At 46.9% G+C, this 22,699-nt stretch overlaps 1 protein-coding gene across 4 annotated transcripts in view; it reads left to right on the top strand.

Annotated features, from left to right (window-relative positions):
• The window catches only part of VWF (von Willebrand factor), a 121,943-nt gene that overhangs the window by 90,303 nt on the left and 8,941 nt on the right, over positions 1–22,699 (top strand). For 3 of the 4 annotated variants that reach the window (XM_039874112.1, XM_039874111.1, XM_039874113.1), the window contains exons 39-47: positions 5,200–5,302; positions 5,703–5,777; positions 7,010–7,114; positions 8,249–8,454; positions 12,153–12,302; positions 15,413–15,523; positions 17,763–17,943; positions 18,745–18,785; positions 19,285–19,401. In XM_039874112.1, coding sequence (XP_039730046.1) covers positions 5,200–5,302; positions 5,703–5,777; positions 7,010–7,114; positions 8,249–8,454; positions 12,153–12,302; positions 15,413–15,523; positions 17,763–17,943; positions 18,745–18,785; positions 19,285–19,401 — 1,089 coding nt within the window. The remainder of the gene's footprint in view (positions 1–5,199; positions 5,303–5,702; positions 5,778–7,009; positions 7,115–8,248; positions 8,455–12,152; positions 12,303–15,412; positions 15,524–17,762; positions 17,944–18,744; positions 18,786–19,284; positions 19,402–22,699) is intronic. The other variant, XM_039874114.1, reaches the window with a different exon arrangement.

Raw genomic sequence — 22,699 nt, 5'->3', positions numbered from 1 at the left:
CAGAACATGCTGGATATCTTACATCATCTCGTAAATTCTCACAAAACCTCTGTGAGAAAACCAAGTCTCAGAGAGCTTAGGACCTTGCCATGGACACAGTTTGTAAGTGATGGAACTGGGAGTTAGACTCAGAGTCGGAAGTTATTCTGACCCCAAAGAGTTTGCTCTTTCTGACATATAAGATTGCCCTTTTGCTTGTTTTTTGGGGGGATTTGGGGGGTGGGGTGGAGAGCTGATTTGCTTGGAAGTCATCAATTCTTTTAGCCCAGCAGAAGTTATAAGAGTTGTTGAGTACATTTTGAAAGCATCCTCCCCCATCTTTTCCTAAGAGGGCAGTCATAACCCTTCAAAGTTGACACCATGTATATTTGTAGGACCTGGGTCAGCATGTGTCTGCACACATATGCATGACCCAGAGCATGGTGGAGAGAGAAGCACATTTGGCTTCTAGCAAAGAAGAACGTGTTCTGTGATCATGAGCTGTACTTAAGACCTAACATCTCCATAATCACCAAGGAGGACTTTTATCACTAAGCGGACCAGGTTTGGTGACTTACCACTATGTTTAATCACAACTAGAACTCATGGTAAGGCTAGCTAACCAACCTGGGGAATGAGAAAACGATGTTAGTAACTACGCTATTCTATCCCTGACATTGTAAGCCAGGAAATGGACCATTTTATTTGATTTCCCCAAAGCTCTGTAGAGTCATTATTACATGTTCCATTGAATGGATGAGAAAACTGAGGCTCGGAGGGTATGAGGTGATAAAATTGGCATTCCTATTCACTACACCAGGTCATCCCATAGTGTCCTAACCCTGCCTTTGAACTCATTGGAACAGTGAGCTAACCTCTGAGCTAACTGAGCATCCGGGTCAGCATGGGCATGCATTATGCTGTTACTTGGGTGGCTCCATCTGCTGTTTTGTTGTTGGGCTCAATCCCAGTAGATCCTATTTATTCTCATGGTGGAACAGATAAACTAAGAGGGAAGCCGCCTCATGCTCTACTGCTGTATTTCCACTTGCCAACTTAAGTAACTTTGCCTGTACCACAGTATTCCCAAACACGTTGATGAAACTTTACATTGTTCTTCCTGATTTGCACAGCTCCTGAACTCCCACTGGGCTCCAACGATGTGTACTGTTTACATGTGGTACTGGCACCCAATGGTAATTTCAGACTGGTTTTACTGGTAGTGGTAAGAGACTGTCAGAGGGAGGCAGGAATGGTCTTTACCCTTTTCCTTGACATTCTGAGAAGGCAGATCAAGTCTGCAAAACATTTCTGGCTCTGAATGTCAGCTGTATATGAATGCGGGGCGCTGAAAAGAGGACGCTTATGAATTCTGTCTTCGTGTGTCTCTCCTCCTTTTCTTCATTCCTCCTCTCTGACTCTGTTTCCTCTTTCACTGCTCCCTCATCGTCAGTCCAACACATTGGAATATATATATTCAAGTCGTAAAAGATGCTTCCGAATAGTGCAATATTTTTGACATAGAAACAGTCTTATAAATACATTTTAAAATCAAGTAACATAAAATTAATCAGAAACTATGAGGGGAACACAGCCAGTTTTAGTTATTTCAGAAAATATAGTTTAGATGGATAAAACAAATATCCAGCCACCTGCAATTGCTGCTTTTACTTTCAAGGCGGAGTAAGAATAAAAATCTAATATGAAGAATATTTTCATTAAATGAATTTTTTGAAACTGAAAAAGCTTGGAAAACGGTTCTTCAGGGAAATAAACCAGGGTATATATAAATCTCTTGTGGTGACTTTGGAAGGGCAAAATATTTACCAGTTTCCATAGCTCTTGTTTAGCTTACAAAGTGCACGCTGAAGTCGTGAGCCTTTGTAGCGGCTCAGAAGAGATCCAGGCTGTGCACTGGCCGTCCCTGTCTCAGCGTTGGGGGCAGGGGCGCTGGGCTGGGCAACCACGGCTCAGCTTAGAGCGCCGTCACTCAGAAGCCTAGCACCGGAGCCTGCCTTCCCTCTCTGGTCTCTGGTGTTCTGGAACTGGCTCGGTGCTTATGCATTTCATTTGTAACCTCCCTCAAATCTTTAGCTGTGGTACAACTTGCTTGTGTCCCTTCTCTGACCTTGGGCTTGGAAGACTTCAAGGTTCCCTTACCATATTTTCTGCAGCCCGTTCTGTTGTCATCTTGATTTAATCTTTAACTCCAGCTAGCTCTCATACCTGTTCTCCTGTCCCAGTAATTGTCCCATCCTGGCCCTGGAACCTGGTAGGTGAGACCCGGCTGCCTGGAGTTGGCCTGTGCTGATGCAGGAGCGCCATCTGCTGGCCTGTTTGCTGCATGGTCTGGCAGGTCTAAGCCCCTATAGATACTACTGGCGCTTTTAGCTCAGCCTTAGGCAGAAAGGGCTCTTTCAGGGGCCTTATCGTCTGTCTGTCCCCTGCCTCAGGTGGGCATCATTAAAGCTTCCTGGGGGAATGAAGATCCCTGGAGGAGGAGGTTTGGTCATTTATTGTGAGACTGCTAACCCAGTCTCAGGATAGTTAGAAAGTTGTATTATTCTTAAGTTTAGATATCCGAAGCCCACAAAAGAGACACTCTTTTTAAAGTCTCTTTAAAAAGATAGAAAAAACGCTCAAAACATATATAAACGATGACCTTCTCTTTCCTTATCTCATCACTTTCACCGTTTAAAAATCTCGCTACAGACCCCATGGTTTGCTGTTTTCTTGGCGTCACCATCAGTGTAAAGAGCAGAAAAGGGGCGGGGCCCAGAGGCCGGAGGAAATGGTAGAAGTTCCCACAACCCGGCCCTCTGCTCCCGTCTCCGAGGCGGCCAGCGCCCTGGGCCCAGCCCCTTGCAGAAACACGGGGACTGCGGTCCCTGCCGCCGCTGTGGTGGTTTCCCATTCTTAGTCCCTCCCTCCTCCACCCTGCTGCCCTCAGCATGTTGGTCCTTACTTAACTCTCTTCTCATGGGGGTGAGTCCTGCCTACAAAGCTTCAGGGCTGCCCCTTGCCTATGGAGTTAAGTGCAACCTCCTCAGGTGGGCAGGGGGGGCCTCTACAACTGTCCCCTGGCCCACAGGGATGTTCCTTCCTCTGTACTCCACCTGGAATGCCCCCTCCTTTCTCTTGTTCCCAGGCCCTTCCCACCCGTCACAGAATCACCTTCCAGAGGCCTCTCCAAGCATCCCAGCCCTAGTGAAGCCTTCTTCACCCTCCTGTAGTCCTCTTATTTTTCATTTTTAAGACCAGCTTTGTTGAAGTATAGTTTACAATAGAAGAAACAGCACAGTTTTGACATAGCCGTATTCCTGTAAAACCGTCACTACCATGAGGACAGTGAACATTTCCATCACCCCAGAGCGTTCCTTACGCCCCTTTTTAATACAGCCCCCCATCCCCATCTCCTATCCCCAAGCAACCACTGGTCTGCTTTCTGTCACGATAGATTTGTTTACATTTTCTGGAATTTTATATAAATGGAATCATACATTCCTTTTTGGCCTGGCTTCTTTCACTTAGCGTCACACTTTCGAATTCCATCCACGTTGTTGTGAGTTTCGAAAGTTTATTTTCATGGCTGACTAGTATTCCATAGTGCGGATGTGTTGCAATTTATTTATCTCATTCAGCTTTTCATGGATGAGTCTTATTTCCTCAACTTGACTGTCAGCCATTTGAGGGCTGCGATAGTTTGTATTCTCTGCCTGTCACTCCCACAGCCCCAGCAGCATGACCTGCCTGCCCATGGTAGGCACTGTGACTAATGTCGAGAGGCAGGTGCAGTACGGAGAGCGTGTGGTGTCTGGGGCCAGAATGTCAGGTTCACATCCTGGATGCGCCACCTGGTCACGGTCCTTCTCTGTGCCTCAGTTTCATCATTTGTACACATAGATAATGAAAGGTACTTACCGGATAGGATTATTATAAGAAATATAAAATGAATAAATGTAAAAAAATCCTTAGGAAACTATCTTGAGTATATGTCATGCTAGTTGTTACAGGGGTGCAGCAGAACATGGTGTTAAAAGGATAAATTCGGGCTTCAAATCTTAGTTTTGCTGCGGCAATGGTGGGACCCTAAGCAGGCGCCTCAGCGTTCTCGTGTGACAAGTGGGGATAATAATAAAAATGTCCGCGCCTTAGGGTTACAGTGAGGGTTAAATGACTAATTTATATAAGGCCCTTAAAACGGTGGCACACAGCAGGGCTCTTCCAGTGTTGCCTGTTATTATTTCCTGAGTGAGTGGGAGGTGTCAGAGGGTTTATTCCCAGAGGAGGAGGGACAGCTGGGGTTGGCACTTCACTCAAGCTCTCTGTCCTTCCTCTTCAGAGGGCTGATTGCTGACCATGGAAACGAGAGGAATCAGTGAGACCTGGGAACTCTGTAGAGGCCTTTGAGCAATTGGATAAGAATGGTTTATTGAGGGGCGATTTAATTTGCATTTAATTTTAACTTGGAATGTAACTCGACTGAGTCTAGAGGGAGACCTAGTCCCGGCTTTGCTGTCCCCAGGTGTGCTAGTCACGGTCTCCCACTCCTCACAGCAGCCCCGTGAGGCTGGCTTGAGTGCCCTCACTTTACAGGTGAGAAACTGAGGCACGGAGGAGAGCCGCCCACACTGGAGTTCAGGTCTTCCCGATTCCAGAGCCCTTACGCGCCAGGCTGCGTGCAACTCCGAGAAAGTTGTTTTACTGACTGGGTGGACCCCTGTCTGAAAAACTGCACTCGGGTCTCCAAAACCACTTCCAGAACCAACACTGTGACGATTCTGAGAGTTTTGCTGTCCTCCCTTCAACTTTTCCTGCCCCATTGTCTTAGGTCAATTCCAGAAGTAGATGGGATCTTTTTTCAAGCTATGTCTCGACTTCTCCTCTGGTTTGGAAAATGGGCAATGGCGTGACGTAGGAATTCTCATTTTCTTGCTTTGGTTGGTTTCAGTGCCACCATCTGAGAAGCCTGCAGTGAAAGTGCTCACATTTTCTAAAACTTGTAGTTTGTCTTTCCCCTGAGTTTACAAAGCAAATGGGCTGCCTTTCCGAATGCCCCTGACTATCCTCTGAGAACCTGACACGGCCTTTCAAGTTGGGTCTGACAGGGGCGTGGCTAAGGGGAGGTCCAGCCAGGGTGGGGAACTGACTTCCACGTACTCCATCCAGAGTTTTGTGCCCGAGTGTCCTGGGCCCCCTCTGAACCTCGCTTTCCCTCAGTTCCTAGAAACCTGGATTCCTGACCACCAGCCTTGCCAGATCTGCACGTGCCTCACAGGGCGGAAGGTCAACTGCACATCACACCCCTGCCCCACGGCCAGAGGTGAGTTCACCCTTCCCTGGTGCTCCTGGAGGCCCAGTAGCCACCAGATTCAAAGGCGCATTTTCTTGGCCCTGCCTGCATTTCTCGGGCCAGCCCACCCTTCTCTCTCTCTCTCTCTGGTTGGGCTCCCGATTCTGCACCTGGAGTAGCTGCTCTCAGAGGTTAACCCTGTCCCACTTCGGTCCTCTGACTCAGAGTCCCCTGGAGGGCACATTCAAGGGGTCAACAGGACACACTGGGGGAGACTCATTCGTCAGCGGTCCCATGGCTTCATACTTCATGGCTTTCTGCACAGGGCCTATGCTGGGTTCAGTGGATGAGAGTCTGCAGCATTTTAAATCCTGCTCCAAGCTCTACCATTATTTATTTCTCTGACTCCTACGTCATTCTTCTCCTCCAGCTCCCACATGTGGCCCTTGCGAAGTGGCCCGCCTTCACCAGAATGCAGACCAGTGCTGCCCAGAGTATGAGTGTGGTATGTTTCCCACCTTGGCCATTTCTCCCGGGCTCAGACCCCAGTCCATCCGCAGGTGAACGATGGGAGCTGCAAGGCACAGGGTGTGCGAAAGGAGATGGGAACGGGCCGACTGGATTTCCCACAAGATGGAAAGACTAACCTCTAGAAAATAGAATTTGCTTCTTAGTGAAATTCTGCAGTGAATCATTAAATGTCAGGTTTGAAAGCATTAAAAAAAAAAAGAATGGGGTAATTGCTGGTGGAGGGAGGGGCACGAAGACTTACTGGAGAGAAAGTTATGTCAAAGCCCATTGTCCTTTTCCTTCCCGAAGATACTAGACTGAGAGAAGCCACACACAGGGCAGTTTGATTTTTAGCAAGTTATTTGTCAAAGAATTTCATCATAGGCTTGCAAACTGCGTAGGGAGTAATGGGCTGAATAATGGTATAATTAAATGAATCCAGAGCTGATGGCATGATGGTTACCATGACAGGGAATCTCTGCCACCCTGTCCCTGTCCTGTCTAGTGTTTATTAATTGTGTGGCAAAGACAGAAACCACGCTTGTAAAACTGTGGTGGTTCAGATCTTTGCAGGAAAACACATAGATCAAGGGATCGTTTAAGGGTCTAAAAAAAAATTAACTCAAGAAACTTATTTATGCTGACGAAATTTATTAGGGTTTAACAGAAGTCCGGTGGGGCAGGAGATCCGACTTGAGATCCGCTTGTGTAAGATTGGTCTGAGAACCTTAACAGCGGAGAGGACTGGGGGATCATTTAGTTCAAGCCCCTCATTTTGTAGACATTATTAAGCTTCTACAACGTGCCAGGCACATTGCCTTCATTATTTCATGACATCCTTAGACCGACTCTATGAGGCAGAGTTTCCACCTTGCAGAAGATAGAATTGAGGTCTAGAGGTTCAGGTGACATGGCAGTGATTTGGACGTCCTAGCAGATGATAAGAGTAATCAATATGAGCTTATCCTATGACTCGGATCAATCTCTCAGCCCTCCTCCCCCCGTCCTGTCTCTGTCTGTCTGTTTCTCTCTCTCTGTACCTATCATCTGTCTACCTCTTCCCCTCCCCTCTACCTCCACCTCTATCTATATCTCTATCTCATCATCCCCATCTCCCTAAGTGAGTAGAAATCTGCACGAATGGGAATGTAGGGTGCCACTCACATGTAATACAAAAGTAAGCTTGCTGAACTCTGAGTGGACGTCTCTCTCTCTGCTGGCCCTCAGTGTGTGACCTGGTGAGCTGTGACCTGCCCCCGGTGCCTCACTGTGCAGGAGGTCTCCAGCCAATACTGACCAATCCCGGCGAGTGCAGACCCAACTTCACCTGCGGTAAAGCCTCTGTGGTTGAGGAGGGGGTGGTGCAGCCACTCTTTCCTGGAGAAGGAAGGTGTTCTGTATGCTGCTTAGCTGAATCTGGGGTTGGGGTACGTTTGGAACAGAGGAGTTAAGCACACCTTGATTAAATCCTCTAAGAATCCTCCCAGCTGCTTGCTGCTGAAAGTGTACCCGGTGCTTCCCTCTTGGACTGTATTACAAGGCAGATCTGAGATAAAGAAGCCTCCAGATCCAATCTTTATTTTGTCCCATTCTCCTATACACCGTTGAGAGGAGGGAACATTCCCTCGGTTTGTCCTCATCACTGGCTCTTATTCCCAAACAGATTTATAGTTTTTCACCCATCCGTATGTTTATATATTTAATTTCTAAACACTATAATTTAAGCATAAGATTGGACTAAAGTAAGACATGTCAAGAAACCGAATTCTGTATTTAGCTACTGAGGATACCCACTTTAAGCCAAGTAGAGTTCTTGTCTTATTGATTTAGAATCTCACTTGAGTTCCTAGGTGTAAGACCTTGAGGGTGGGAAGAGAATACTGTATTTGAAGGGGGTTGTGAATAGACAAAGGATGCAGGATGGGATTAGGCATTCATAAAATGACATTGTGGATTTGACTGATTGCTGTCATTATTTCATTCCACCTTGTTGGATGACCTAAAACTGCAGGGTATTGTTCTAGGTACTGAGTTGGAGATAGGATCACATAAGCTATCAACATATAAAAAATGCCTACCAGCTCACGGTGTGCCCAGGTCTGTCTGGATATTAGAGATTCTCCATCTGCTGTCTCTGAGAATCAGTAGCTAGAAGGGCCCTACTTCTACCAGATGTGCCTGGGAAAGTGATAAAATGGGCACCAAGCAGCCTTCACTTCTCCATTAAAATTCCTAGCTTCGCATTTCTTTTTTTGATTAATGTTCTTATTTTTCTGCAGACTAACTGCTGTTTGGTATGATTGAATATCCTGCAGCCCCTGAGCTGGGCTCACGTGTAGTTCTGATTTAATATTTTGGGTCTGGAGTACTCTGGGTCCTTATATAATAACTGAATACTTATAGACCCTGGCTAAGTGCAGTACTCAATGTGGCAGGACAAAGGTGTCACCTCATGCTGCCCCTCAGCCTGCAGGAAGGAGGAATGCAGAAGAGAGTCCCCACCCACCTGCCCCCCGCACCGGACGCCCATTCTTCGGAAGACCCCGTGCTGTGATGAGTATGAGTGTGCTTGCAACTGTGTTAACTCCACGGTGAGCTGCCCACTGGGGTATCTGACCTCAACTATCACCAATGACTGCGGCTGCACCACGACCACCTGCCTCCCTGACAAGGTAGGAGCTGCTCAGCTGTGGCTGGGACGATGGCCAAACATCTGCTCCTCATGGAAGATGTGCCTTCCTCCCCAAACTGTGTGCTATATGGCTTGGTGGGTGAACAGTTAGCATCCTATCTCAGTCTAATGGAAATTTAGTTAGCTCAGGAGGTATTTATAGAGACCCTACTATGTACTCAGCATGGCTAGGTGCTGAGGTTACAAACAAGATGTAAGTTCAAACAAGGTACAATGTATGGTCCTTCCTGTTAATGAGCTTATTTGTAGGTTAGTTAAGGAAATAATATGATAAAATGAATTATTAGAGGCTAGTCGATACTCATTTGTTAATTGCTATCCATCGATCCATCCCTCCATTCATCCGATATTTACCGAGAAACTACCGTGTTCTACCAGAACTGGTACTGTGTTGGGTGCAATGGGAGAAATGCAAGATGCAGTCTATTTACAATCTTGCTAGTATATGTAAGACAATAATCTATACACTGAATACAATAAAGTGTCAATTTTGGTATATATATTAAGCTCAAATAGCAGTCATAGGGGAGAGATCCACCAAGATGAGCCATCATGAACCAGAACCATAGCAGGAAGACCTGAACATTGTTGTAGCTACTGGATTATTGAGGGTGAGTCTGGGAATGAACGCCAAAGAGAAACTGCACTGATCTTTCCCAGGGCTTGCCAGAGCTAGCGCAGACACCCATTTGCCTGGAATGCTCCAGACCTCTGCTCCAGACCCCTCTGCAGCTCATGTTGTCTAAGCCCCAGGTTCTAGAGAAGTGGGAGCATGTCTAGGAGGCAGCAGTTGCTGCTGCGTGTATCTCTGTTCTTTCTCCTTTTCATCCCCCTCCCCCAAACTTGCCCTTTGTCTATTAAAGTTCCTTTTGTGTTTGTAATCGATAGCAGACCACATCCATTTTTTATGCCTTTGATTTGTTGAAGAAACTAGGTCATTCGTCCTATAGAGTGCCAGGCATTCTGGATTTGGCTGATAGTTTTCTTACAGTATTGCTTAGTGTGTTCCCTATCCCCTGCATTTCTGGTAAGGTAGAGGTTAGATCTAAAGGACTCATGACATTTAAGTTTAATTTTAGGGGGCAGGAATACAGTGTTGGGGATGCTGTGAGCTTCTTGTTGCCTTATTCCATGAGGCATTTCATGTTCAGTTGTCCCCCGTACCCCGCTCCACAGGTAGGACTGATTACTGGATTCAAGTGGTGTCAAGTTATTTCTCCCTCACGAAGTATACCCCATCAACTGTTTAACTAATAGTTTTAATATTCATTGATATTTTGTTGCTTAAGATTCATTGTCATTGAGAGTTGCAAAATGGTGACATTTCTCTACTTCAGTCATTCTTGTGCATTTACTAGCTGGGGTTCTTCTATAAGAACTTTCCCCCAACTGCACTTGGTTACCCTGAAATAGAATTACCTTAAGAAAGGTAAGATAAATGCTTGATTCTTTTCATTTACCAATTTTCAAAGCAGTGAGTTGGTGGTAACCAAAGAGATTTTTGGCTTTTAGTATCATTATGAACTCGTGGATGCTTATGTATTTGATATGTTTTGATTCATCATAACATTGACTTATTACTCAAAATGAGAGCCCCTTCAAGTTGGTTCTGGAGCCCTCTGACATGGCCTCATACCTGTTGATTGCTTTCTTGCTTTCCGAAACAAGTGTTCCACGTCCCTCTCGGACATTTCTACAGAGTCCTGGTACCTCTGAGTGAAATATTATTTAGACACTGTGATCTGGGTATTAAGGACGTTTATTGCTTGTGGGTCATCATTGCCTCTAGACCTTTTTGGTGAACAGAGTTTGGAAACACATATTTTTAAAGAAGATAAAAACTCCTAAGTTCATAGTGATATGTCTGGTTCAAATTTGATTATTGAGTTTCACTTCTTTAATTTATACTTATATCACTTCTAAGTTGAAAATTTTGGTTTCCTAATGTCATTAACATAATAACTTATTTGATTAACCTTACAATATGCTTAAAATAGTTTCCAAAATAACAGTGCCAATATTAATACCAGTCACTTAAGATTATTGAGCGAGGTTTAAGATTTCATTGCATTACCCCTTGACCTAAAAAGAAAAAAAAATAACCCATTGGGGTACATGGTCAAAATACTGGGTTTTTAAAGTAATTTGAAGTAATTATTTTTTCTGTGTGATTGTGCCGCTGAAGTTAATCAGATATTTCAATTTGTTTTCCATTTTTACGTTTTATTTCCTTTTTGATTTAATGTTTCTTATGTAAAACATGTAAATGGTTCTAAAACCCAAGTTGCATTTCCAGAAGTCTCACTTTTATACAATTTCTTCTACCTTGTTTCTTCTCTCTCCCCTTTAATTTATAATTTTTATTAGTTTTTGGTATATCCTTCATTTCTTCTTTTTGAAAATATGAGCAAATATATTTTTGTTGCAACATATTATAAATTGTTATGAATTTTTCTTTTTCCATTTAACAATATATGATAGAATAATTCTGTGTTAGTAGATAGAGATCTACCTTATCCCTTTTTATAACCGCATAGTTTCCATTGCATGAATGTGCCTTAGCTTATTAAACAAGTCCCCTTTTGTCGGACATTTGCGTTTCTTCAATCTTTTGCTTTACTAATAATGCTATAACAAGTAGCCTGGTACATCTGTCACTTTTTTTTTTTCCCCCGCGTGTTTTGGGATAAATTCCTAGAAGAAATATTCTGGGTCAAATGGTAAATACACACATACTAAATATTGCTAAATATCTAGCATACTAAATATCTATGTAAATAGATATTGCTAGATATTGCTAAATTCTCCACAGGGGTGGTATTATTTTCTAGCAGGAAGAATAGAAGAACAAGGGTTCTTATTTAATGAGTTGTTATACAGAAATCAGAACATAAGCAGATATATAATAATCATTTAAAAACATTTGTACTGCTATTATGTGAATGAGGGTGGAAAACTGTTTGTAGCTTTGGAGGTCAGATTTGGGATTAATTTCAAAACTGTCGTTGTCTCTTGATCAAACAGCTTCCTCAGCACTTCATTCCTGCAAAATATTACATCCCAGGCTTTATACATTCTGATCCAAACCAATCTTTGTAATCTTACTTCACACATCCCTTCTATACCCTGTAGTTCTTTTCAATAGGATCCCTTGTCTCTCAAACATATTCCATACTCTGTGCTTCAGAGTCTTTGCTTGTTATGTTCCTTGTCATTTGTGGGTCTCAAAGGAACACCCATTCATAACTCCTCCCTCATCTTCAGACCGCTCCTCGTGGAATAGAAGTCTATATGTGGATACATTTTAAGTTCCAGGACATTACTGGGTCTGAGAATTAGAGTATCGCATTCTGTGTGACATAGGAAGGAGTTAAATGCAGTTAAGACAGTGATGAAACCAGATCAAGGCAGCCAGGGTGTTGTATCTGGGCTCAACAAAAGGCCACTCTCAGGGTAGATGGGAGATGGCTTTTCTAAGATTGGCGGGCAGAGGAGGGAAGAAGGGAAAATTTACTTCAGGAGCATCCTGCCCATGAGCAATGTGGGCAGAGACCATGTTGGTTTTATTTATGGCTGTATTCTCAATACCTAGAGAAGCTTCCAACACATAGGAGATGTTTCTAACTTCTTGTTTAGGTGAACTGAATGAGTTCACTCACGGAAACCTTGTGTCTGCAGGTTTGCGTCCACCGAGGCACCGTCTACCCTGTGGGCCAGTTCTGGGAGGAGGGCTGCGATGCATGCACGTGCACTGACATGGAGGATGCAGTGATGGGCCTGCGCGTGGCCCAGTGTTCTCAGAAGCTCTGCGAAGAAAGCTGCCAATCGGTAAGGGGTGCAGTGGGGCTGGGCACCATGTGGAGCAGTCAGGGTAGGGCAGTACGGGAGGGTGTCCCAGGAAGGGGCAGGAAAGCCCCGTTAGTAACCTCTGGTTCAAGGCTATGGTGAGGGGGAAAGAGGGCCAGGGGGCTGTGTAAAAGAAGCACGAGGAAAGGGTGGCAATGTTATCCTTCTGGAATTCAGTCCTTGGCTAATGGTCATACCTATTGTGTGGTCTTGAGTCTACAGGACTGTGGAGTTGGTTTGAGCAGAGATGTGGATTAAATGCCTAGAAAAGAGGACTTGATTTTTTTCCTATCTCTTCTCTTTTTAGACATCACCTTAGCCCATCCCTAGGACAGATATATGTTCTGCATTTTGAGATTGTTCCAGTTTCAATGTCGTATAGTGTTTTTACATAGATTGGTGATTTTTCAGACCATGTTTATAATTCAAAGTATAGAAAACATGATTACTGTTCCCTAACTCAGTTTTGAATTCTTCTCTTGGTGGCCTGCCCCTAAGGCTCCTATGGGGACTCTATTCTCGCACATTTAAGACTGATCAGACCCTATAAAAAGGGAGCAATATTATGCAGAGAGAATTGTGGGTCAAATTCTGCTAGTTGGTTTAATGCTATTATTATTACTAATGCAGTATCATCAATAGATAATGATGATAAAAGAAGCGTAACCAGGGTAGACAACTACATACACTTCGTGGTTGCTTTTGTACATGTTAACAGCAGAGAAGATAGTGCTCTTGATACTGTTTTGGGAATATATGGTTGGATGATGGAAAGATGATACTATCCAGACACCCTCTAATATAAGGCAAAGTGCCATGAAAGAAAATCCAGAAATGAGGAATCTATTCAGTTCATCTGCTGCCTCCGTGCAATGCTGGTACTGAGGAGGAGTGGAGTTGCTAGGCAACTTCAGGAGAGGATGATGCTGTGGTATCTAGGTGTATCTTTTGGGAATGCTAGGTTTTGGAACCTGTTGGTCTCTATCTCCTCCCATAGGCCGTGGGAGGCAATGGAAATAACTCACTGTAAAGTAAAGAGATAGCTGTTTAGAGGTCATTTTTATAAAATTGGCACTAAATATATTTTGTGTTTCAGTAGAGGGTTTTGATTGCAAAGTGTACAATCTACTCAAGCTAGCTGAAATAGAACTCTCAAAAATAAAGTGCAAGATATATAACTGGTTATACAGCATTTCTCTCCATTTGTACCGAGTCCCCACGTCTATGCTTCTCAGTGCCTATCTTCTCTAGCTCCTCATTGCAGGTCACCTTCCTCTGGGGAGAAGTTTTGCTTTCCCATCAGTTTCATTTGTACATGGCTTTACTGAATCTGGCTTCAACTCAACATGACTTTTTAGATCCAGGGTTAATCCCCGTCCAATGTGACTCGTTCGGTCTTCGTGTTGATAGATAAACCTCTCAAGAAGAAAATTGATGGGCTCAGTTCAGCCTATGGATTGAATCCTCTGTTCAGTTCCCACTCTGGTCCAGTCAACTGTTGTGCAAGGCGCAGGCCGTATGGTAGAAACGTGGCTGTCTAGAGGCTATTGTATCAGGAGAAGGGTCTGTGATGTGTATTTTGAACAGATATAAGCTTGATGATTTGGAGGGGTACAGGAAAAGAGAGATTAAAATATAGAATGAATCCTGGTTGTGCAGCAAGAAAATGGGGGATGCTGAAGGTGGAGAGGGATCTTAGAAAGACAGCAGCCGGGAAATTTAGAGGCATGGCTAGGGGGACCTGAGCATGAGAGATTGGTGGGGTTTTGGGAACAAAGCATCTGTCCTGGGAGTCATCCATGATATCGACAGTGTATTTGCCCATGGCTGAGGCAGCTGAAAACATGAAGAATACCCACATCCAGGTCACCCAGCACTCTGAGAGCGGTGCACAAGAGCGATGCTGGGTCCATAAAGGTATCGATGACTCTTCTTTGCTCCCTGAGTCTTTGTTTCTTTCATGGCACTTTGCCTTATAGTAGAGGGTGTCTAGATAGTATCATCTTAATTTGTTGGCTCCTCCAAAGTTCCTAGTACAACAGAGATGCAAATAAATGACTAGAATCTTAGCTGATAAAAGACTAGGGACAGCTCACTGGGTATCATTGTGACGTGGGTTGGGATGTAAGTAGGTCCCATGGAGGTGATGTAAAGTTGAGCCAAGTCTCTGGAGTGCTCACATTCCCGCAGAGAGGGGCACCAGTGTTCTGTGCATATTCCGACTTGCGCCTGCGTGTGAGTGTGCTCGGGGAGCAGAGCAGGCCTGGCATCCTCACCCATCCTGAACAGCTGCAGGCGTTCCTTCTCTCTTAGGGAAAGAGCTTCAAGATGAAGCCCAGTTCTGGGTTCTCTCCTGTTGGCTCTTGGCGCAATCACACTCGTCATTGTTTTGCCTATTCTTTGTACATTGCGTCAGAGTTTTCAGTGGGGGATTTCAACGCAAATTCCTAAAACTTTGGAAGACCTCCAAGAGGACCTCCAAGAGGCAAGATGGGCTGGCAGACTTTCAGGATGCTGGTCTCTCTGGCAAGCTTTCTGGAGAAGGTGGTTCTCTGTTGTTCTCTCATTTCGTTGTGCCCCATAAACTGCTGGGTAAATGTCAAGTAACTACTCGGGAAAACCCAATTTTGTGCATTGGTGGGAGGTCTGGGGACCAAGGTGCTCATCTCCTACAGACAGTTAGCCTTGTTAGCGCTGAGACTGGATCCCAGGCATCTTGAATGTTTCCCTCCAGTCAGTGAGGTGCCCTGGATTTGGCCGTGATGAAGATCAAGTCAGCTAGCTGCTGCTGAGTGAACTCTGGGTTGTCTTTAATAGTCCCATGGGCTGGATTTTTAATCTCAAAGTGGAAGCTTTCAGAGGGCAGGGTTGTCTCTTCAGCTGGTGTTAAGACCTCACTTAGTGACTCAATGGTTGATGCTCCCTGGGTACTTCTTAGCATGATCCTGAGAATGACGGATGACAGAGATGCAAATGTTCAGTCCAGCTGTCTCTCTGCAAAACCCCAGGGCTCAGTACACCTGTGGAGCAGATAAGCACACCTGTGTCTCTGCTGCTGGCCTGGCCTCACTCTGTTCTTTGTGTTTTTCCAGGGCTTCACTTATGTCCTCCATGAAGGCGAGTGCTGTGGAAGATGCCTGCCATCTGCCTGTGAGGTGCTGATCGGCTCACCACGGGGGGACTCCCAGTCTTACTTGAAGAACGTAGGTCTGGGCCCCAGGCTGGGAAGGAGGGCAATGACCTTCTGAGCCTGGCTGTCCATTCTGTGGTCCAGTGCTGGCCTCGGTTTCATCTGTAAAATCAGAGCTCATCCCCTGCCCTTTGCTTTCCCCGCAGGGGGTTGGTTAATCCAGTGTTATCTGAAAGTCAGCTGGGCTTCCCAGTCTTGTGGATTTTGGGAGAAGCCCAGATCCCTCCCTGAGAGCTCTGTGAACTGAGGGATTTATGTGCTCCAGCTTTCCTGTGAATCTGGGGTCCTGCTTCCCTGAGCAGCTGGTACAGCGATGGCCTGACCACCCTGCGTGTGCTGTGGGCCTGCCATGCTGCCAGACTCCACAGGCGGCAAGTGCCATTCTGTACCACATCAGCCCCGTCGGGGTCCTCTGACCTCATCACTGATTCCCATCAGGGAAATTTGTATCCCAGAGAAGCAAACAATATTTCTGTTCCCCAAGTCCCCGGGCTATTTCTGCAACTCTGACTGCAATGCAGCGTCTTGCCATGTTGCTAGCCCCTTGTCTCCCCACACTTGTCTTCTCTGCCTAGCCCCAACCCCAGCCAAATTCGTTCTCCTAAAGCAGAGCAGTCAGCCATCTCCTGTGTGGCCCTCGGGCTCTCACTTTGGATGCTTCTCAAGCCCTCTTCTGAAACATATAGGATTCTGTCCTGGGGGATTTTAGTCCAGAGGCCAGGATGGTAGCAGTTCTTTCACTCTGATTCATGAGGTTGAAGCGGGGAGTTCTAGGCCCCGGAAGCCTCAGAAGGCAGGTGCTGTAAGGTGCACCTCTGGGCCTCCCGCTTCTGTGTTCTTCCAGTAAGACCCAAACACACTTTGTTTAGAAAGGAAGGCACAGGGTTAACCGTCTTGCCCTGAACCTGTCCCTCTCCTGCCCAGGCCCATCACCTTGCTCCTGCTCAGTGACAGCAGAATGACTCATTGAGTTTCTCCTCATGGGTTTCCACCTCCCACTTCTGATCCAAGTTACCTATGGATTTTCCTGCCCCGTGTCCCTCCCCCACCCTTTCATTTGTTCTGCTCCCCGTCCATCCTGGAATCGGGCAGGTTTTACCCCTCCTCTCCAGGGCCAGGATCCAGCTCAGATTAGAGGCTGTTTCCATCCCGATGGGGGCTGACAGCTGATCCCTTTGGGGTTCAGTTTTCCTGCCCCCCTCCCACCACTCCCAGCCCCTCATTTTCCTTCAGATCCACATCAGTGACTATAAAACATCAGGGGACCTGAGTTTCTCTCCCCCAGTTCAAATCTGCATCTTACCTTTGAGACTTGGGTATCAGCAATGGCTCTGCTGCTGCTGCTGGGAGTATGTCAGGGACCAGCGAGGGTGAGTGGGGATGGGTCCTCTTGACATAGCCCATGGCTAAGGCTCAGCTGGTAAATAACCGGAGGGGAGAGGTCTGGACTTCGGGGCCAGGCCTGCCCTGGGAACGTTTGGTCAGGGTGAGTCAGAAGTTGGGGTGAAGAGAGTGATTACAAGGGTCTAGCATTTTCTGCTTCTCATCTGGAAAGAGAAGAAAGTGAGCAGGAGCTGAGAGAAGCAGGTCGGGCCCTGAGGGCGGGGGAGTGCACCCACTGATGCATCTGGACGCTGGCGCACACAGACGAACCTCCAGGCAGAACCTTCGCCGTGGCTTTTCTGAGTCATGCTCTGGACACGCTCAGTGTTCTTTGCCCCTGGAGCCAACTCTTGGGGTCAGGCCACCTATGCACAGCTCAGGGACTGGTTGCAGGGCTGAGGGGTCAAACATCAGCATCCCAGTCTCTTGCTGTCTTCCCATACTAGTGGGAAGTATCTCTTGGCGGGCCGTGGGTTGGGGTTTATTCTTTATCTCCTTTGTGTCAGCCTGTGCTTCTGCTTCGCAGTGTGAGTGCCCTGGCGTCTCTGAGCTCAGCTTCCAGCCAGTGCTAGGTGGGGAAGGGAGCATCCCAGGCTCCCCTCAGGTGCTTACTCAGGTGGCGAAACCTGTGTCTGTGAGAAAACACATGGCTATGAGCTATGATCTTGGTCAGGGTGACTTTGACCCAGACTCACTGCACTACCTGGAATGAGCCAGTTCATGCCCTCTGTGAGCCTTACCCTGTGAGTGGGGCTTCGACAGGAAGCTGGGGCTCACTTCCAGGGCCCAAACCAGCTCCCTGAGGAAACAGTGCACGTCCCACTGGGATGTGGCCCTGGCCTTGCCTGACTCTGGTGTCCTGACTCCAGGTTGGCTCCCACTGGGCCGTCCCAGGGAAACCCTGCCTCATCAATGAGTGTGTCCGTGTGAAGCAGGAGGTCTTCGTGCAACAGAGGAACATCTCCTGCCCTCAGCTGGATGTCCCCACCTGCCCCACGGGCTTCCAACTGAGCTGTAAGACCTCGGAGTGTTGTCCCACCTGTCACTGCGGTAAGGCACGCCGTCCAGGGGCCCACCTTGGAGCCTCTCTTTCCACTAGGGGCTCTGGAATTAGTTCCCTTTTTAGCAACCCAGGGAAATGGGCAGGATTAAAATCTTCCCATCCATTCCAATGCTTTTGTGATGACCTTCAAGAAATTGTTATATTTCTCTCATTCATTTCCCAAAGGTCATCACCGTGCCCAGTGATGGCTTTATACCACTCTCTTGTGTCACCCTCATGACAGCCTTGTGAGGTGGTACTGCTACTACCTCCACTGGCCCATGTGAGTTAGAGAGCCGTAGACCAGGCTTCTCTGAGTCTAGGGACCGCCTTCTCTATCATTTGCTGTGTTCTCGGGAAAGGCATTCTAACCTCCCACCCCTAACCCCGCCAGCAAACAAACAGACAAACAAACAGCAACAACCAACTCTCCACCACCTGCTTGAATTCTTTGTGTGATTTTTACCTTGGGCCTTCAAGTTCCCAGAGTAGAATATCATTCTTTCATAAACTTAAACATCCTCCCACTCACCAGTGAAGTGTGAACCACTTAAACACCAACCCCTCTGAGGACACACAGGGGTCTTTTCACTGAGGGCTGGGTGGAAACAGGCAGCCTGCCCTTCCCTGCAGGCCTGAGGGAAGTGAGGCCACCGTGGGCTCTGGCAGTAGGACCCACAGGATCCTGGGGTGGGGCGGGGAGAGGACCAGCGGATGTGGGAGAGAGGCCCAGACCGCAGGGGAAGGCCCTGACGTGATCGGCTGCATGCGGGGTTTGGACGCTCATGCCTGTGCTTCTCTCTCCCCAGAACCCGTGGACGCCTGCATACTCAATGGCACCATCATTGGGGTGAGCTGCTGCCTTCTTCTCTAGGGCGAGTTGAGGGCGAGGGTTGGGGTGCTCTGAGAAGGGTGGGCCACTCGGTCATTCTAATGTGGAAATGAAATGAACTGGGGAGACCTACCCCCAACACACTTTCTGCTGCCTCCAGGGCTTCCCAGGGCTTCCTCCTGGAGCTTAGGCTGGATTGGCTTCCCAGCTCTGGTGCCTGGGCCTCCTGTCCAGCACTCACCTCCTGGCCCACCCCACGCACATGAGCATTTCTCCTGCAGGGAAGGGCTCTGAAGTCGTCGTGCACATTTCCACCTGTCGCTCTCTCCCACTGCCCCAGCTCCCTCTCTGGCATACTTGAGGTGGGAAGGCGGGGAAGGGAGTGGGCCACTGGCTCAGGGCAGCTATGGGAGGCTGGGCCCCCACTCATGAGGCAGACAGCTTATGGGGCTGAGGTGAGTGGGAAAGTCAGGGGTTGGGGTGCTGAGAAGCCTGACCATGGCGCCTCTGTTTCCAGCCTGGGAAGAGTCTGATGATTGATGTGTGCACGACTTGCCACTGCACCGTCCAGGTGGGGACCATCTCTGGATTCAAGCTGGAGTGCAAGAAGACCACTTGCGAGGCCTGCCCCGTGGTAAGGACCTGGGGGGTGAACTGGATCCTTGTCCATTCTGATTATGGACCATGTTTGACAACCTTAATGAAGAAACTAAAAGTCATCCACCCAAACTGCATTTCTCAGAAATAATCATAATTTAGTTTTGTAGATTTTAAACACTTTCTTCCTGTGTTTTTAAAATAAACACATTTGCAAGGCTCATGATACCATATTCACCATTCAATATTCTTTTTTATGCAGCATTTTAAGAAACATCCCTACATCACTACCATTCTTTGAAAACATTAAAAATTAGTCAAAAATATTTATCAGACAAGTACTGTGTGCAAGGTCCTACACAATATTCCTTGGAATGAATGTGTCACAACATACACTTTTCTTATTGGATATTTAGGGCATTTAAAATATTTCGCCCTGTTTTTAGCCAGGTCACAATGACTATGTTTGCTCTGATTCCCTCCTGAGGGTAGATTCCGAAGAGTGTGGAATCATCATTTCTTGTCTGGTAGATGAAAACCAGCGTTTTATTGTTTTAATTATGACTCTTAGCCCCACGTCACAGAGCCGGACCTTAACTCTGAGGAAGATGTCTCCGCAACAGTCGGTCAGTTGATTTTCCTGTGAGCGATACACAGAATATAGTAACAGCTCTTTCAGATGGTGTAAAGGCGGTGGGGGGTAGGGACTGCTGTCCTCAGTGAGGCAGCAGGTGGGGTCTGGGGTGGAATCTGGGGAGGAGACCTTGGTAAGGGGAGTGGCACAGCCGGCCAGGAGATAGGGGACATCAGGAAGGGGTAGGGACAGGGACGAGGAACATTCGTACAGGTGCTTTATAGGCTCTTGAGGATGAGAGTGTTCTGCATCTGCACTTGGCATAGTGTCATGCTCAAAACAGGCTTAATAAAATATACGTGGAACAGATACAGCTATTTCTCATAGAATCATTTAAAAAGAACATTCCTGCCTCAATTAGAGGCTAACTAAGTACATGTTTTTGCTATTAAAAAAAAAATCCCAGTTGATATTTTAGGGTTTTGGGTGCAGGTGTGTGCGTGTTCGTGTGTGTGTAATAACCCCTAGAGTGGAACTGGGCTTGAATACGGAATGAAATAGTGTTGTCTGGAGTTTGTGGCTTCCCTGGTACTTCGGATGTTCATTGAATCGCTATCAGTGCAGCAGGAGGTCCACAGAAACCCTGTCCTGCGGGCCTGACAGTGCCCTCTGGTGGTCAGAAGCAGGCACAGTGACCTCCTCTGCGTTCAGGAGTTCCAGCTTTAGAATCCAGTCTAGATAGGTCTCTTAAGTATTTTTTAAATCCATGGTCCTTTTGGGTTTGTGTACTCTTTCTCCTTTCCTTCCGAATTCTTATGTCTCCCCAGAGCAGTGTACCCACCTTCTCCCCCTCGAAACTCCTAGATTAGTCCTCCTCCCGTGGTTCTCTCAACCTTTGCTGAAACCTGCCTCATTTCCCCCATTCTAGCTTAGCTGGTCTTACTACACTTCTCTGACATGAAGGGCCTCAGGGAGGCCTCCTGTAGGTTGGGGAAACTGTGATGAATTAAGTTTAGGTAGTTCTGCTTGAACTGCCTACATCAGAGTGAAGTGTTAGCATCGCCTGAGATGTGAGTCCTTCCTTTCCTCCCAGTGGGGAGCCTACAAGGAGACCAGAAGAAGGTGGTTTGTGTTGGTAGGTAATAGGCACAAAGCCTGACAGATGAACTCTCGAGGAAAGGATGAGGAAGAGATGTCACTCTGACATGAAGCACTGAGAAGGCATCCTGGAGGGGCATGACCATGAGCTGGCCTTGAAAACCGGGTTGAACGAATAGAAGGCCTTTCAGATAGGGGAATAGGGAACAGACTGGCAGACAGGAACAAGGGTTAGAAAAGGACAGCAGTGGGGAGATAAGACCGGAGGGCCTTCAGCAGCAGATGTCGTTTATAAAAAGGGACTATGAGACATGTGCAAGGCAGAGTTTTAAGGGCATGGTAGGGTAGGGGAGCAGGACTAGTTGACTGCTGTGATCTAAACAAATGAACTCTGACTGGGAACTTAGCTGAGCAGGCAGAGGAAGCAGCTGTTCCTAAGAGGAGCAAGAATGACATTTGGAGCCATATGATTGATCCAGTGAAAGCCCATTCAGCACTGTCCGTGTGTGTGTGTGTGTGTGTGTGTGTGTGTGTGTGTGTGTGTGTGTGTGTGTGTCTATGCCCTTCTCCACATGCGTATGGATACGTATGGAACGCATACCACTGCCCACGATGTCCGGGAAGCCCAGCAGGGCTCAAACAAGCCCCGTTACCCAGTGCGGCTGTGTTCTGGACTTCAACGACAGAGGACTTGCAGGAGGGTCCTGTCACTGGATTCTGCCGTGCTCCCTCTCCTCCTCCTAACTCCCCACCACGGCTCTAAAATCATCACTCCTCTCTTATTACCTCTGACCTCTCTTTTTTTCCTGTTCTCTCTCCTCCCATAATACCCTCTATCTTTCCTTATTTTTTTGCTTAACTGTTCCCTCTGTCTCTGGAGTGGATTCCCCTCCCCTCCACTGCCCCATCCCTTCACTTTGCAGCTCCTCCTCCGTTTGTCCTTGTCCCCTCACTTCTCTTGTAAAGATTTCATCCAATTTCCTTAACCTGGGCCTGCTGAGTGCAAGGTCTTTCTATCTCTTTCCCTAAGACTCACTAAATGATGCCAAATCCAAACTCCTGGGAAGTCCTGCTTGATTGAAGCCCTATTTTATTTTCTCCTTCTGACTGTCACCACTTATATACACTCATCGGGTTTATTCCATCTCTTTTTTCCTCTCCCATTTTAAGGTCCTACACCTTCCAGGACCTATGCATTTTTGAAAACACAGGTTAAAGCTCACCAGTGAAAGACTACCTGATGGACTCAAACTCCAGCAGAGTCCTTTCCCAGTGGAGTGTGTGGCCTGTGCCCAGTAGCCCTGGTTTATGCTGAGCTTGGTCCTCACCAGCTTTCTCTATGGCCTACTCCTGGAAGACATATCAAGTTCAGAAGCTTGATTTAGGAGTACAAATCTTTAAATTCACTTCTGAGCAAGCTTACTGACTCCTAGCCTTGCTTGCTGGTTGGGAGCATTCAGTCCCTGTGCAGTGAAAAGGGAGTGATGTAGAGAGGACCAGGTCTGCTGTCTGGGCGCAGACCTGTTGGAGAAATCCCAGGCCCTCAATAAAGGAATCTCTAAGAGGTCATTGCTAAATGTGGCAAAATGCAAAAAAGAATGACAGCGTGTTTGGTTTCTCACATAACTAAATTTATTCTTTAAAAAAATTTTGAGATTATGTT

The sequence above is a fragment of the Pteropus medius genome, unplaced genomic scaffold, assembly GCF_902729225.1.
Source record: "Pteropus medius unplaced genomic scaffold, Ma_sr-lr_union100, whole genome shotgun sequence".
Taxonomy (NCBI): Eukaryota; Metazoa; Chordata; class Mammalia; order Chiroptera; family Pteropodidae; genus Pteropus; species Pteropus medius.
This window is presented reverse-complemented; position numbering and strand designations above follow the sequence as displayed.